Here is an 18,349-nt window from a genome sequence, read left to right as displayed (position 1 = left end):
ATGAATGTATCAAAGTGGCCACCCCATCTAATATTTCTTCATGTTATTGATTTTTTTATTATTTGTTTGAGAATTTTTTTAATGGCAAATTTAGCAGTTTGCAGTTAAAAATCCTTAAAGTTGTTTACACAAAAGCTAATTGCATTTCCTTTACTTTACTGTACCCAAAATTAACTGAACCATAATCTCAAAACGAAACCGTTTTGTGTTCCACTACACCCCGAAATACCACATGTAACCGGAGTACTGGGAGAAAACCTACCCATGCACGGGGAGAACATGCAAACTCCACACAGAGATGCCCCAGCTGAGATTCGAACCCTGGTCTTCACGATTGTGTGACTATGTGGCCAACATGCCAACCACTCGGTCACTGTGTGGCCTTCCAATAACACAATATTTATTAAAAAATATGTATTTTTTCTGTAATATCTTTATGCTCATAAAATGACGTTATTGTTTTTCATATTATTAGATCACTCTGAAAAAAATCCCAAGCTTTTCTCATTAGATTACAACTTTATTCTGTAGATTTTTACATTTGTGCTTATTTATTTATTACTGGTAATTTGTATGTTTAGAATGTGCCACAGACCAACAGGAAAACAGTCGTGTTCCAGAAGTGGCACCCGGGCTGCGCTTTGGACACCCCAGATATGAGTCATAGGCTTACTGGCCAAACCTGAGTTGATAGACTTAGGACTGTAGACTGAAACCTAAATGAGCTCTCATTGTGTGACAGGGTTTGTCCAGAAGGCTTTGTTTGTATCAAAGCGGGTCCTAATCCTGACTACGGATACACAAGCTTTGACACCTTCAGCTGGGCTTTCCTGTCTCTATTCCGACTCATGACCCAGGACTACTGGGAAAATCTCTACCAGCAGGTTTGCACAATCTTGAATACATCCTGAAATAGATATGTTCTTTGTTTGTCCACTTGATCAACTATTGTGTGCATTATGTTATTGGATCCATCAGACCTTGCGTGCAGCAGGGAAGCCCTACATGGTCTTCTTTGTACTGGTGATCTTCCTGGGCTCCTTCTACCTTGTCAATCTGATCTTGGCCGTTGTGGCCATGGCCTACGACGAGCAGAACCAAGCCACCATAGAGGAGGCTCAGCAGAAAGAGGAGGAGTTCCAGGCCATGCTGGAACAGCTAAAAAGGCAGCAAGAGGAAGCACAGGTAAAATCAATATATATGTAAAATTATATATAATATATATTTATATTTATATGTACATATAAATGTGTACATACATAGGCCACCTCCTACCTGACACGGGGGTGAGAAGTGAGATGCTTTTTTTCATCATTTTTTCAACAGCTCCTGCGGTGTAGCAATTCTTCACTTGATCAAACTTATTTAAGATTTGTCTGATCAAAACAGGGTTGTTGCATAGTATTTCAAAACACGACATACAATGGTGCCTTGGTTAACGTCTGTTCCAGATGGTCCGACTCAAATCAAATTAGCATATTAGCATTCACACTTATTCTTGTTTAGTGATGTTTTCCTAGCTTGTTTCGGGATGTAATGAGTTCAAGTCAAGCATAAAGCTGTCTTGGACACACTTAAAGTGTTGCTGACACTCATATCAATGGGACTTCTTATGGGTTAAATTAAATATTTATCACATGATCTTACCCAAGTAAATATGATGATAAGTAAAATTTAGATTCAGATTTAGATTGCGTCCGACTTCTCACTGCCGCCATGACTGTTCTCAGCTCCCAGGCGTTTGCTTCCTCTCTAGTTTGTCATCCTCTCTGACGAGCTTCAGGTTACCATGACAACATTCCCCCCCCATCCCGATTGGCTAACAGGTTGCCGCGGCAGCAAGCATGGAGAGCGGGGAGTACAGCGGGAGGGTGGGCCCTGGGGGCTCCACCTCTGAGTCGTCCTCTGTGACATCCAAGCTCAGCTCGAAAAGTGCAAAAGAGCGACGCAACAGGCGAAAGAAAAGGAAGCAAAGGGAGGAAGAGGAGGAGGTGAGGGGGGCCTGCGACAAGTTCCGCAAGTCTCTTTCTGAGGACAGCATCAAGAGATCCTTCCGCTTCTCCATTGATGCCAACCGACTTTCCTATGAGAAGAGATGCTCGTCACCCAATCAGGTCAATTTTCCTCATGAATTCAAGTTTTGCTTTACTAAAGTGAATGAAAAATCATACATAGAACTACAAGTAACCCACAAATAAATAGACAGAGCCTGCCATGCTTTGAAAAGGGGGAGGTTATGAATACATTTGATTTAGGAGTATGTGATATTTAAGCAGGGTTAATGGAGAAAATTTGATTGTATATGCAGTAAAAAACTTACTTAAATAGGGGTCCAATGTCCAGTCATCCCTCGTCTATCGTGGTTAATTGGTGCCAGACCCGACTGCAATAAGTGAATTTACACAAACTCGGATTCAGTGTTAATATACTGAATATTTTTGTAGTTAGAGCATGGAAAACCTGTTTATGATTTTCTATAAAGGGGTTGTAGCATTGTTAGAGCCCTGTAGACATGAAATAACACCCAATAGTCACTTTTACACTCTTATTATTTTTTGTTTACATCACATTGCACGAGCCACATGAGGACTGCAGGGGCATTATAGACGGCCGCCTCTAGCATAGCATGCTAGCGAACTAACCTCTCAGATTTTACTTATATTGTAAACTTAAATGTTTCAAACACAGTGGGGAAGAAAGACAAGGCAATTTTAAAATGACCACTTCCGCACTAAATGATTGGATAACATATATCCTATACTTTCTCAGTAGCCAGTCTCCATGCAGTGTGAAAGGAAATGTAATCTAGCGTCATGTCTCATAATCTCTGATGCCCAGTGACCAGAATTACACATATAACTTGTCTTGCAATTTTTTTTGACGAATAACAGACAGCCACGAAATAGCGACCTTTTATTAATTGATACATTTTAAAAAAACACGATAAACATTCAATGGGAGCGATAGTCAAAGCTTGATAGGGCGAGGGATGACTGTATGCACCATTGCAATCATTTCACAAATATTATCTTCCTGTCTTCTTTTACAGTCTCTGCTCAGTATACGTGGCTCGTTCTTCTCACCGCGGAGGAACAGCCAAGCCAGCCTATTCAGCTTCCGTGGTCGAGCACGAGACATGGGGTCCGAAAACAATTTTGCGGACGACGAGCACAGCACCTTTGAAGAGAGCGACAGCCGGCGGGGGTCCCTGTTCTTGCCACGACGCGTCGAGCGCCGTTGTAGTGCCGTCAGCCAGACGAGCCTCATGGTGCCTCGGGTCATGCTTCCTGCCAACGGCAAGATGCACTGTGCGGTGGACTGCAACGGTGTGGTGTCGCTGGTCGGCGTAACATCTGTAACTACCTCCCCTGTAGGTCTCCTTACAAGTTGTTCATTTCCTAATAACTTTCTCATTATGTACTAATGGATGGAATTCAGGGGATTTTCTTCATTCTTGAATCAGACATGTTTGGAGTCAACCACAATCACCTCAAAAAAACTGACATTGTCAGCTGTTGACAGCTGAGTCCTGACGGTTTTTGTGTAACAATTTGCAGGTTGGAGCAAGTCAGTGTTTTGCAAGTCTCAAGTAAAGACATGCAAGTCCGAAATTAAGCCCAAATTTAGGCTTGAAATGTTGGACTCCTTACAGTCATAGACACTGTTTATCCATTCATTTTCTACCCATTATCCTCACAAGGGTCGCAGGGGGTGCTGGAGCCTATCCCAGCAGTCTTCGGGCGAGAGGCGGGGTACACCCTGGACTGGTGGCCAACCAATCACAGGGCACATATAGACAAACAACCATTCACACTCACATTCATACCTATGGACAATTTCGAGTCGCCAATTAACCTAGCATGTTTTTGGAATGTGGGATAAAACCCATGCATGCACGGGGAGAACATGCAAACTCCACATAGAGATGGCCGAGGGTGGGATTGAACTCTCTTCTAGCTGTGAGATCTGCACGCTAAGCACTAGCCCAGCCACTGTTTAGTGTTTATGAATGCATATTTAATTTTTTTTTTAAATAAAAGCGGGCGAGTGGTTAGCATGTAGGCCAGACTGTCAGGAGATCAGGAAGACCTAGGTTTGATTCTCTGCTCTGTGTGGAGTTTGCATGTTCTCCCCGTGCATGGGTTTTCTTCCCACATTCCAAAAACATGCTAGGTTAATTGGCGATCCAAATTGTCTATAGGTATGAATGTGAGTGGGAATGGTTGTTTGTGTATATGTTGCCTCCCCAGTGAGGATAAGCGGCATAGAAAACGGATGGATGGATGGAAGACCATTGTGACAAGACTTGGTCACAGAAAATGAGTGCTGGCATAGCATTCCATTCTCCAATCTCGTTGTACATCTTGTATAATGACAATAAAGGCCATTCCATTCCATTCAGGATTTACGTAATCCACACATTCGGTATTTGTTCTTAAACCCAATATGTTGTCTGGCTGGAAATGACATAATAATAATCACTCATGGAAAATCTCAAGAATTTTCAAGTCATTGGACTAAAGTCACAGCCAAGTCCCGAGTCCTTGATGTCATAGTCAAAGTCGAATTGCAGGTCTTTGATGGTATTTTCAAGTCGTCTCCAAAGTCATCAAAATCCTTGACTTGACTTCAGACCCATTTCTGACAATTTGGCAATTGAGTTCAATTGAAGACTAGGCTGAGAAGGATCAGAGAATCGTTATGGAAGCAGTGTCAATAATGGTATTGGATTATTGAATTCTTCTCATTACTAATGACTCACAAGACCAACTTGGCAACACTGCTGCCATTGTCATTATGAAATACTTGTTTTCCCCTCTGTGTATTGGTCTTTTCAACACTTGTCCATGCCTTTGGTGCATGTAGCATTCACATTTAACGTCAAATGAACCAAAGCATACCTAAGTATAGTTGCCAATAGACCTCAAACGGCCTCACACCAAGCTTGGTCAAATTACGAAGAGGCATGACTGTATTTGATTTCATGCTGGCTTTTTCCCCCTTTTTGCGGATATTAAAATTGTGCTACACTGAAAATGTGAATTTTATCACTTGACTGGTTTCAAAATATCAGCATGTGTTTGTTTTCCATAGGATACAACTTCAGACACTGAGGTGAAGAAACGGCACTCGGTTGATTATTTAGATGAACCAGGAGGCAGGCAAAGGGCAATGAGTGTGGCCAGCATCCTCACCAACACCATGGAAGGTCATAATCTTCATAATACGTTCTAATCATCACTCCATATTTGTAATACAGTACCTTTAACCTACTGATGTTAACTAAATGCTGAATTAACAATGTAAAGTTGTGTATAAATGGGTACAAAATGAAATGAAGGATGACCAGCTATCTTGATGACAGCTATCTTCATGAGGGATTTCTCTGTGTTTTTAATTCTCCTCTCTCGTTTCATGTGCCCTTTCCAGAGCTTGAAGAGTCGAGACAGAAATGCCCTTCTTGCTGGTATAGATTTGCCAACACTTGTTTGATCTGGAATTGTTGCCCTGCCTGGCTGAAAATCAAGAACATTGTCAGCATGGTGGTCATGGATCCTTTTGTGGATCTGACTATCACGATCTGCATCGTCCTCAACACCCTTTTCATGGCCATGGAACATTACCCCATGACGAAAGAATTTGACAATGTCCTTTCCGTGGGAAACCTGGTACCTTTCCATTTCAACAAACATGCTATGGTGATGTCAATCCAATCATAAAAGGTGTATTTGTCCCCTTCTTTTTTTTAATAGGTGTTCACTGGAATTTTCACGGCAGAGATGTGCCTCAAGGTCATCGCCCTTGATCCTTACTTTTACTTCCAGGAGGGCTGGAACATTTTTGATGGCATTATTGTGAGCTTGAGTCTGATGGAGCTGGGCTTGGCCAACGTAGAGGGCCTGTCTGTGCTCAGATCCTTCCGACTGGTAAGAAATAATGTTTTACTAGGAAAAGTACAGTGGAACCCGTTTATGTCATCAACCCTCAAACTGGTTGAATTGGAACAAAAACAAACAAATTGCTCGCTTGACATGGTTTTCCTTTGTAGTCAATTCCATTTTTTCAGATGATGTGGTTTCCATACAATGTCTCAGTGATCATCAATATTACACCTACCAAACTGGTCCCTTTGCCCTCGACTGTATCATTCCGTTGGCTCGAGTGCACAAAGAAAGTTGCAAATGGAGGCAATTTCATTTTCTCTGCGCTCATCAATAAGAACCTTCAGTAATTTTTTTTTTTTTTTGTTAATTCAGTCATTCATTCATTTTCTCCCGCTTATCCTCACGAGGGTCACGGGGGTGCTGGAGCCTATCCCAGCTGTCTTCGGACGAGAGGCGGGGTACACCCTGGACTGGTGGCCAGCCAATCACAGGGCACATATAGACAAACAACCATTCACACTTAGCTATTGTGAGCTAATTTAAACCTGCAGGAAAAGCCTGCTGTTCTGGTGATCTGTGATTGTGTCTCACCGAGCATTATAGTAACATTACTGACCCCTAGTGACTCGTGTAGAATACTACGTCAACATCTTTGAATGTGTATGTAGCTAATACATAGCATTAGCTTCAGTATGCATATATTTTGACGAATAATTGGCCAAATTTAACCACAAAACAGCTTGATTTATTACTGGAAATATTTTTGACAAATCGTGATAGAGTGAAGGTGAGAAATTTGAACCACAAAGTAGTGACGGATGACTGTATTTTGTTAGTGGTAGAATCGAGGTTAATACTGCCATGTTTTCATTGTGAAGCTTACTTTGCACATTGCACAGGAAGTCAGTGTGTGTCTATATGTTTTAGTGTTGTGTAGCATGACGGTAGTTATGTTGTTGTTGTGGTGTCACGCTGCTTCGTGATCATTTTGAAGTTAGCTTATTGATGTCAACTTAAGCAAGCATTTTTAGTCATAATAAGAACAAGGTGGACCGGGACTTGATGAGATGATTGACATGAACCGGTTCCACCAACCATACTCTTCACCATCCACATCGAAAGTATAACGTTTTGTTTTTGTATTCTTGTGTTTACAACAGCTGAGGGTGTTCAAACTGGCAAAGTCATGGCCAACACTGAACATGCTGATCAAGATCATTGGTAACTCAGTCGGGGCTCTGGGGAACTTGACCCTGGTGCTCGCCATTATCGTTTTCATCTTTGCCGTGGTGGGAATGCAGCTTTTTGGAAAGAACTACAAGGAGTGTGTCTGTAAGATCAATGATGAATGTCAGCTACCCCGCTGGCACATGCACGATTTCTTCCATTCCTTCCTCATCGTTTTCCGGGTGCTTTGTGGGGAGTGGATTGAGACGATGTGGGACTGCATGGAAGTAGCGGGACCCACAATGTGTCTGATTGTCTTCATGATGGTCATGGTCATCGGAAACTTGGTGGTAGGGGCCTCTCTCTTTATTTTAACTTGGAAATACGTACCATATTATTATACTGTAAGTGAAGCTCACACATGTTAAAATACAGTATTTTATGTACACCTCGAGTAATGCATGTTTATACACCATTCAACATCAACATGTATGGAAAGAAGTATGAAGAAGCAGAGCTTATTTAATCCCACCCTTCCTATCATTGCTGTTTTTTTTTGTTTGTTTGTTTTTTTCCTTCTTTATTTCGAAAATCATCCAAAGCACAACAAACCAAACATAAATCAACACAAATAAAAATACCTACGTATGTACATATAAACATACACATATTCGAAAGGGAATGGGAAGAAGTCAAGACTTATCTAGTCCCACCCCCCGAACCACCCAGATTCCAACATCATCCCAACAAAACATATATTATTCCTTGTCTACAAGAATGAAAACCCCACAACCAACCACCCTCACTCAGCTTGAGGCACCCAACCACGTGCCAAGAGCAACCAGTTCATTACTAGTCATCGTATCGTACATAGTCCAGTACAAAAGAAAAAAAGAATGAAACCACTCCAACTATACAGTCATCACACCAGTCATCACAAACTAACATGGATATAAAAAAAAAACATGTTATGGTATTGTTTCAGTGAGATTAAAAAATAAATGTGAAAAAAGTAAAATATTCTTTAAAATACCTCAAATTAAATAATCACATTTGAGTCTTACTACTTCCCTATTGTCACTGCTATCCCAACTACAGTGTTTTCCACTTCCGCTTCCTTTATTCTTTTATTTTTGTTTATTTATTAATTTATTTAATTGTATTCATCACCCTTCCTCTTTCCCCTCCCTACACAGCGTCATGCTTTAAAAAGCCAGGCTGTAGAGTGGACCTTTTGAAAGTGGACTGCAGCCCGAGTCAGCAAGCCCTCACCCGGCTGCCCTATCTACTTAACTTGAGTTAATCAGTGGTGTGTTGTCCTATGCTGTGTGTTGCATTAAAAAGACGGGACTGAGTCTGTTGGGATGGATAGACCCCACCCTTCCAGACCCATGTCTCGCCTACCCTAGTTCTCTTATTTAGTGTAAGTGGGAATAGCAGTGACAGTGGTTAAAGCAGCAATTAACTTGTCAACAAACCTAAATCCAATCACTAACCAAGCCTACCTAAAGGAAAAAAAATTGTAATTGCTTGACTAGTAAAAGTATAGGTCTCACTGCCACAGTTTCAGTCCATTTCCTTGATGCCAACACATGACCAGGCTCTGTTTTATATATTTACATCCTGTTAACATAACAACCATTATTATTACCCTTCACTATACGTTCCACAATACTTTCCAAATATTTTAAATTTATACTTATATTTAAATAGTTTTATATTTAGACATTGTTTCAATTCTGCCTCCAAATCATTCCACAGTCGTACCCCATTAATTGTAGGGCTAAAACTTTTTAATGCTGTTCTGTGTTTTAGTTTCTTGAAATTTAGCTCCTCAATTGTTTCAATTGTCACACTTGCGTACTTACTCACTTTGGGTCTTTTGAGTGCGTAAGTGTGTTCACACTGAGAAGTACACAACTGTTGCACTTAAAACAGCCAAAATGATGAATTCACTACCACCCTCAGTGGTCACCATCACTGACGTCACTTAACTTACGAAACAATAGCGGGGAGGGAACAACCTGTAGTGATGCAAAGTAGTGAAGAGAAGTAAAGGTAAAGGGTTAATGCTGTGATGGTAATGTGAGGGCACACTTTGGGCCCAATTTGCCCATTTTCACTTAGGTTGCCAGTTGTTTGTACATAAATGACTGTGGGTTGAGTTGGTACATTTAGTACATTTACACTGTTATTAAAGCTGTAGACTGTCCATATTTTCTGAGCTGTACCTGTAAACCCTTGAGTTGATCATACACCACAGCTACTTATTCAATATTAAGTACTTAACTTAATATTACTTAAGTAATATTAAGTTACTTATTCAATATACTATGTAGATAAATCCTTAGCGGTCCTGTTTAATTTCCACCTCCTCCCGACTTGCTGCCTAATGCATCGTTGTTCTTTTAGGTTCTTAACCTGTTCTTAGCTCTGCTTCTGAGCTCATTCAGTGCTGATAACTTGGCTGCAACCGACGATGACAGCGAGATGAACAACTTGCAAGTGGCCGTGGGCCGGATCCAGCGCGGCATCGCCTTTGTCAAATCTGCTGTGCGGCAGTTCCTCCAGAGCCTGTGTTTTGGCGGGGGCGGCAAGGGTTCCAACATCCCTGATGAGAGCAAACCCCTGGAAGAACTACATAGCAACGGAAAGGGCAACTGCATCACCAATCACACAGCAGTGGAAATTACCAAAGACACTGGTGGGATGTACAAGACCACTGAGGGCAACGGGCGACCAGGAGGAGGCCTGGTCGTTGGAGTCACGGTCGATGGGGACAGCCCAGAGCAGTACCCCATAGACCAGTGTGACTACATGTCCTTTATTCACAACCCCAGCCTGACGGTCACAGTGCCCATTGCGGTGGGCGAGTCAGACTTTGAGAACCTTAACACGGAGGATATAAGCAGCGATTCATCCGATGTGGAGGGCAGCAAAGAGGTAAGGAGAACTGACCGTCTTTCTCTATATGCTTTGTGTTTCTGTGTGATTCATTAATTGAACAATGTCTTCCAAGAATTCCACCATACAGGTTGGTTTCAGTTCAAGCTTTCCCCAAAAATAAAGAAAGGTGCCAAAATAACTCATCCGTGTTGTACCCCCTTTGGCCCCTTTCCAGTGGGGTATGTATTAGGGGTGTAAGGGTACTCCATAATCATGGTTTGGTATTAAGGTCACTTTGGGTAGAGTATGTAAAATGGCTTAGATTTTGTGAAAACAGATAGAATGTTTGTTTTTTTATTCATTCATTCATTTTCTACCGCTTATCCTCACAAGGGTCTGGAGCCTATCCCAGCTGTCTTCGGGCGAGAGGCGGGGTACACCCTGGACTGGTGGCCAGTCAATCACAGGGCACATATAGACAAACAACCATTCACACTCACATTCATACCTATGGACAATTTGGAGTCGTCAATTAACCTAGCATGTCCAGGGCGGCGTCCCGGAGCCACCTTATCTGTATTATGCCTACTCTACTGGCCAATACAAATGCAAAGGCTATATGGGTGTTATTTTATGTCAAGTATAATGTTTAAAAAATATATTTAGATGATATTTACTACACATATTGATTAAACATATTTAGTTGAAAATAGTATGAAAATATTCAATTTATAAATCCTACTTCTCGAAATTCACTTGTCACAGGTCTGGAACCAATTAACAGCGATGAATGGAGGATTACTGTACCTCAAATTCAAACCGCACATGAATGTCTTTTCATTCAGTATAAGATATTTGAGAAATTTGAGTTGAAACATTTCCGCATACCTCGCCTCTTGCCCGAAGACAGCTGGGATGGGCTCCAGCATACCCCCGCAACCCTAGTGAGGATAAGCGGTATAGAAAATGGATGGATGGATCATGAGAGGTGATGGTGGGTTCCGCAGACAAACAAGTGGAGAACCAGTGCTTTGACGTTTGTCGAAATAAACGGGTTCCACTGTACCAGATAGTTCCACTCAACAGACCAACAAGAACACATCATTGCTAAGCACCGCAGATTACATTGATTGAGAATGCCTGAAGGGTGATCCGGGCTGTCTCCTTATGCTGTTTAGCAGCAACAGGCATGAAGAAACCTAATAGAAACTCCAAGTGAAATCAGATAGCGATTGCCTCATGTTACGTATCTCTAGGGATGTACCGTAAATCTCTTTGTGATAGAACAGAAGTGTGTAAACTATGGCCCGCGGGCCACAACAGCGTCTTACTCCAGCTAATTTTTATGCCAGAATGGTGCAGGGGCGTACCAAATATCCCCCATTAAAGTGATGGACCGTAATTGTTTCTCAGGTCTTGCTTTTACTCAGTATCAATTACGAGCAGCTACAAATGGCTACAAATCTAATGGTAACATACGTATGTGTATTCTGGTATTTGAGTGTTTTTGGTGCAACAATGAACCAAACCATGACCTTAAGACCAAGGTACATAAGGAACCGTGATGGGGTATTTTTACACCACTAAAGTTAACCATTATTTCATACAGATGTCACAGTGATTCGCTGGATTATGCAAAATAAGGACAAAGTTTTGTTGTAGTTGATGTGATTTGTCTACCATTTCATGTATGTCCTATGCAAGAAAAGTCCTAACTAAATTGTGAGCGCCGGAATGATTCTGGATTTTGGTGCGCACTTAACTTTGTTTAACTCCCCCCGTTTGTTATTGCAGCCATGTCACAGACGCTCTCAAGGTTTTCTGTGAGAGGAGAATTGTAAGAGCACTTTATTGTATCATAGCACTAACCATGAGGACTGCCGATGTCATTTACAAACAGACATGTTTTTTTTTTTAATGGATTGCCCATTTTGTCTTCTTTGCCTGGTCTTGCCCCACACCCCCAACCCACTTTGCTTTATTCCTGCCCTGTTCCTCATACAGCAGCACACCTAATGCTGTATTTTTTTTTACTTTCTCTTTACCGTTCCCCTTTTCATAATTGATCTCCACACATCAAGATGCATTGCAGTTCCAAGTCATATGAATGAGCAAAGCCACTGTTTTTGACCATTAATATGGGATCTCATCTTACATAAGCTTGACACAGGCAATATGGCATATATTATACCAAAAAGTAATTGACGATTATTTAATAAACATGAGATCACATCCTTAATTGTAAAAATAAAATATAAACACATATGTATGGTATAAATAAAACAGAAACATGTATTTATTATGTATATTAAAACAAATGTTGTAAATATTTTTAAAACTATATCATTGTATAATTTTAGGGACACTGTATAACTGTCAAGAATTGGCTGGTCTGGAATGTTTATTACAAATAAAGGAGTCCACAGTAGGGAAAAGTACCAACAAAGCAAAAATGGTAAAATGCAACAAAAAAGGCGATACTAAGCCATGACAAAAATACTAAAAAGAAAAGCACCGTAGCAAAAGCCTGAAAAAAACAGGCACAAAGCACAGGAAAAAAAAACTCTTGAATGCCAACAGAATGACAAGCAGGAAATAACGAGTAGCAGGTACAACAGAAAACACTGCAGAATAAGTATAGCGGGCGAGTACTTGCGAGATCAAGACTAAAGGCCAGAAAGCAGGGATACAAACAAGTCATACACATAGTCGAGGAGAGCGAAGGGCGTGTAGCATGAAGACTTGAGGGACTTGAGGGTAGCTTGAGGGACAATCTGGCGAAGAGCAAAGCAAGTCTGTCTGCCACGCTAAAATGGCCATGAGGTAAATTGCCAGCAGGTATTCACAGGAAGCCCACCTTCTGCCGGTCAGAAGTGCACTGCAAGAACAAGGCAGAAGGCGTCAACACAGATCATGACAATAACTGAGGGTGATAGAACAATCATTCATGTTCGTATCACTTAAAATGTAAAATTGCCCACATTAAAAAAACAATGGTTCATATTGCCTTGCATCAATAATCTTATGCATGCATGCATGCAATATTAAGTTGTTTTTTCTGCATATATACATGCAAGGTTGAGTCAATCATCACAGAATGTAGTATTGCATACCACCTTGATATGGTTGCTGCAGATACAGTTTAATCCTGCTTGAATATCACCTCATATCGTCAGTAACCCACAAAGGTACAAAGAGTACCAAGGCAGAGAAAGGCAGCATCCTTCCAGAGACCAATGCACTCGTGAGAAGCATGCCTCCATCATTATTCCCATGCCGTATTAGCTGAGTCCCACGGCAATCAGAGCTGCTGCACTGTCTAGGATGACATGTTTCCAAACCAGACAGAAACTCTCTTGCATGCAATCCTTGGTATTCCCTATGAAAAAAAAAAAAAAAAAGATGCCTGCCTAGCACGACTGACACATCTCACATTTTCTAGATACTAATGTGTATTCCCTCCAAGTAGAAAGTTAGTGTGACCATGTTATGTACAGTACCAGTCAGAAGTTTACATACTCGTGTCTTGAGATTGAATGTCTAATTTTGGGCCCTTAGTGATTTATTTCAACCGTTCGGTAGTTCAGTTCTTCTTTAGTTATTTTTAAAAGCAAGAATTGGGTGTGCAATTTTGAATTTATTTTGCATTTTCTCTACAAAGATAGGGTGAGACTCATACAGAGAAGCTGCAGTCCAAAGAACAAACATTTAAGAAGAATTGGAGACATTACCAAACCGCTGCAGATTCCAAGATTGTCAGTTCAGACAATTAATACGTAAGCACAAGTAAGTACAAGTGATGTATCATCACTTTTCCCAGGTCTGGAAGAAGGCCCATACTGTGAAAGGAAATCGGTCAGGTTTCTCAGGAACCACCAAAGTTCAAACCTGCCGTGACTTGGAAATTGCTGGAAAACCAGATCCCTGTTCACAGTGAAGCCGGTTTTATATATGTTCAGTTTCTTATCTTGTCTGACTACAAGGAACTTGACTAATATTCAAAAAGAAGACATAATGAACCTGTTTGAGCTATTAAGCCACTTTTAAATCCATGGACTGAGAGGTTGCAGACTAAGAAGGAAGCTCTGAAATCGACATACTCAAGCTCAACTGCAATCTGCAGCTACCCCCGTGGTCAAGATTGACCTTGTTTGCCCATAAGGACAAGAAGTATTATTTGAGGAAGTTAAGGTGGGGTTTTCGAACCTAGTAGACAGACTCATGAAGGATGACTACCTCAAAGTTCTTCAACTTCACCTCAAATCAGCATGACGGCTGAATCTTGGAACATCATTGGATAATCCAACAGGAGAGTGATGTCAACCCCAACATTGTCATGGATGATGCTTGAGAGCTGATTTATTGCCAGGAAACTACCAATTCTGTCATGATGAGTGGTCAGTATCTCATCTGAATGACAGTATGCCAGAAGCTTTTTGATGGCTACCAAAAGCATCTGGTCCAGGTGAAACTTGCTAAGGGACATATAAACGAGTATTACCGGGTATTTTTGCACCCAGTTCTTGTTTTTAAAGATGTACGTTCCAATTCCACATCAATAAAACATTAAGGGCCCAACATTGTTATGACATTAGTTCCCATGATTATATTTTTAAGACGCTGAATCAATGGCAACTGGACTCTTCAGGTTGTCTTAGTGGACAGTTCGCCTCTCATCCGAGCAGACTTCATCAGTTCATTCTCAAACACTAGATAGGACACTTGTGGTCCATTCAAGGAAGAGCTATCCCATCTACCATTGACTTGATTGCAAATGGACTGTTCAGGTTGTCGTAGATGTTTCTCATCTAATCTGACTAGAGCTGTCCTATCTAGTCTTTTCGTGTGAATTGATGTAGTGAGATGATGAGAAGTGAAACGGTTTCTAAAATAACTGTAACAATCCAGTTGCAATTGATTCAATGCCTTGAGTACAGTGCCCACAATGAACGTCTGACTGGAACTCTAAACAGTGACACCCGACCACATGCTGTCTTATAAACAGTGCACAGTACTGGATTTTGCTGGTAAGCTAATGTGATCATCATTTGACTTCAACACAAACAGAGAGGGCTGAACGACTGCTTACAAGGAATGGAAATAATGTGTTTTCATGTCACTGAGGCAGAACGTTTGGTGGGTGGATTGTACTTTATGGGGGAGTTTGGGATAATTGCGCTAAACTGAATACATTTAATCAACTTGTTTTCTCAGTAGACCTGAAAATACTACACATGTTCTGCTTGGTAAAATTTCGGGCTTGGGTTTATGATGCACTGGAATATTGCATGCCGTCTACCTCAAAGTGAGGTCACATCAAACGTACCCACAGTTTTATGGCTTTAACATGCAACTCCCCGTGATACGATTTTAGCCATCCAGTAAAAGTCATACCAAAGCCTGTAGGTACATTTGATCAATGCTGCATGTGATGACAATGGAAAGGGTGTTAAAAGAGTCCATCTCTGTTATGGCACTGCCTCGTCTAACAGTAATGACCGCCTCAGGATGTTTTGCTTCTGGAACCACCATCTTACTTTTTGCAAACTTCTTCGTCCATGCAGAAGCTCGATGTAGAGCCCAAACATCCCAGTTCTTCAGAAGGGAGCACTGTGGATATTTGCCCCCCAGGAGATGGAGTTGATTCCGTGGAATTGGAGCCAGAGGAGTCCCTGGACCCAGAGGCCTGCTTCACTGAGGGTGAGATTGCTACAAGTGTGACAGGTGTCAAGGAAAAAGTGGGACAGAACTGCTGGTGCTCAGCACTGATCTAGTAACCTCACAGCTGAGTGACAGCAAATAGAAATGCTCATCAGGTTAGAAAGGAAAGGAGCTTGTTCATGTAATTTAACCTGGCACTTTGTCTTAGTTCAACACAATTTTTTACCTCTTTAGCTCAACGTGAGGATGGTATTTACAAATCATGTTGCTATATTTTCCGGACTAAAGTATTTGTGATAAATGTGTTTGAACTGTTGACCAAAATGTGTCCAACATATAAAATCATTCATCTCCTCAAAATACTCAATATTATCACCAAACCAAGATGGTGCCTTACCTAACTAGAAGTATCACAAGACGATACACAAGGTTGGATCTACAAGATGAGACTTTAACATGACTTTTAAGAAAAGTATAATGAAAAATATTAAAACTGTATGACAATATATTGCAAAGTTCTAATTTAATTTATACTACATTACACTCCTCTGCATTCTGTGCGTAGTGGCCCCGTCTTCACCCACCGAGATAAAGAGACTATATGACTGACAAAAGGGTCACAACGTTCATGCTGTGGTTCGCACCAAGGTGTTTTTTTTTTGCGTGAGAGGCAAAAAGAGGTGACGACACCACTGCACAATAGAAGAGATCATGTTTAGTGCCGTTTTAGCCTTAAAGTGCATTTTAAAAAGTTGAAAAGCATAGAGGCGTGTAATTCTGCACTTCTGCCACCCGGTGGCCGTCTTTACGCCTTAAAACTGCCTCGGCATGTCTTTTGAAAAATGGCTGAGGTTGAATGAGTTAAGTAAAATTATTTTCTCATTTATTGTGTGATTAATTAATTGATTTACTGTTGTCCCAGGCCAAGTGCCCACAATGCATTTCTTTTTTTGGGAATGACAAATCTTGTCACGTTGTAATCCCGCAAGATCTTGAGACGCTAGTGATGAACTATTACCAAATAATCAATATTTATTTTACCCCAAATTAACCCAGACTCATTCATTCATTCATTTTCATTCGTTATACTAAAATCATAGTTAAAACATTGTTGGAACTTGTTGCTGGATTGGAATGGAATGGCCTTTATTGTCATTATACAAGATTAAATCTATACAAGATGTACAACGAGATTGGAGAGCTTCTCCTTTCAGTGCAATAGTTAAGTTAAAAAAAGTATACAAAAAGTAATGTAAAAAAAGACAGTTTAACAAGATATATACAAGATATCCAAGATATACACATAATATTGCACAGGAACAGATATGTATTGCAGACACCGGAATATACATTAATTTTAGTGCAAATGATGAATGGGTCTTAGTGCAAATAATGAATGGTGTATACAGATGAGTAAAAGTCACATATGAGTGGATTGAGTTGTTAAATAAATATGTTTTTGAGGTAGTGACAGAGGCAATGATGGAGATATTGCACATGCTCATAAAAAGGGAAATGCAGAAATTCCCTTACAACAAAAACTAGAGATTCGTCATTTCATCTTAACTGTATACGTGCCCAGTTATTCAACAAACACGATCAATATGCAGCCAAGATTACAAAGATGATAGAAAAGTAACATAAAACTTGGGGATGAAAGTCTGCACCAGAAGTATTCGGGGATCTGTGAAACGCTAGACAATACTTCACCTTTTTAAAACTAATATTTCAAAACATAAACCAGTGTTCCGGCAGAGTGATACAATTTAGTAGCAAATGCGTTGTTTACAGCAAATAACCTTCATATGCTAGGCCACCATGGATGAATTGTGCAGCCAAACGATAAAGGACACATACAAGAATGTATTCCTGCAGACTGACTTAGTGACATATTTTACAGAACATATTTTAACACATATAAAGTGTTGGATTGGTTAATATAATTTTCCAGGTCAAATGTCACAATGTGTCTTGCAATCTCTGTTTTATGATCGATGGGCACTAACTGGGGGATGTGCAGTGGGATAAATGACGATGGCTTAATAGGCATGACTTGACCGTGCTTTTCAGTGTTACAAATATTGTTTTATACCCATGTTCTTTCTCGCAGGATGCGTCCGTAGATTCCAGTGCTGCCAGGTCAACGAGGAAGGGGACAGGTTTAAGAGCTGGTGGACCCTCAGGAAGACCTGTTTTATAATTGTGGAGCACAACTGGTTTGAGTCTTTTATCATATTCATGATCCTTCTCAGCAGCGGTGCACTGGTGAGTGTGTGTTTTGTCATGAGTTATGACATGAGTTATACAGTAACTTTATGGGTCTTGTAAGCTCATATACTGTAAGTGCTTTCTTAAATGTTTCTGGAGTTGTCATTCAGTGGTGTACACTCAAACCCTTAGCACTTACAGGATATATTTTGTGGCCTTTGTACACAGTTACATTTTTTGATCTATATACAGTGGGATCAAATACTGTACACATTAAAAACCTTTTGTTTTTGTACTTTTTCTTTACATCCTGTCATTTTCTATTAAAGCTATGTACTGTTCATATATTTGTAGCCAGTAAACCAGTGAATCAGTAAACAGTAAATGTGAATCAGCAAAGAATCAAATACTTTTTTCCCCCACTGTAAGTGCAGACGGAAAATATTTTTTCAGATCTTTGGACACTGCACAGATTTGGATTGAATATTGTCTTCCATGCAATTGGAATGAATCCAAACATTTTCTTCATTCAAGTGTCCAGT

At 40.6% G+C, this 18,349-nt stretch overlaps 1 protein-coding gene across 1 annotated transcript in view; it reads left to right on the top strand.

Annotated features, from left to right (window-relative positions):
• Positions 1-18,349, top strand: part of LOC131104885 (sodium channel protein type 2 subunit alpha-like) — a 49,644-nt gene that overhangs the window by 18,797 nt on the left and 12,498 nt on the right. The window contains exons 9-19 of the mRNA XM_058052541.1: positions 743-884; positions 979-1,185; positions 1,827-2,114; positions 3,050-3,370; positions 5,095-5,209; positions 5,431-5,669; positions 5,754-5,927; positions 7,046-7,402; positions 9,465-9,995; positions 15,503-15,638; positions 17,710-17,864. Coding sequence (XP_057908524.1) covers positions 743-884; positions 979-1,185; positions 1,827-2,114; positions 3,050-3,370; positions 5,095-5,209; positions 5,431-5,669; positions 5,754-5,927; positions 7,046-7,402; positions 9,465-9,995; positions 15,503-15,638; positions 17,710-17,864 — 2,665 coding nt within the window. The remainder of the gene's footprint in view (positions 1-742; positions 885-978; positions 1,186-1,826; positions 2,115-3,049; positions 3,371-5,094; positions 5,210-5,430; positions 5,670-5,753; positions 5,928-7,045; positions 7,403-9,464; positions 9,996-15,502; positions 15,639-17,709; positions 17,865-18,349) is intronic.

This window comes from Doryrhamphus excisus, chromosome 16 (assembly GCF_030265055.1).
Source record: "Doryrhamphus excisus isolate RoL2022-K1 chromosome 16, RoL_Dexc_1.0, whole genome shotgun sequence".
Lineage (NCBI taxonomy): Eukaryota > Metazoa > Chordata > Actinopteri > Syngnathiformes > Syngnathidae > Doryrhamphus > Doryrhamphus excisus.
Note: the sequence above shows the minus strand (reverse complement) of the source record. Positions and strands in the feature narration are given on the sequence as shown.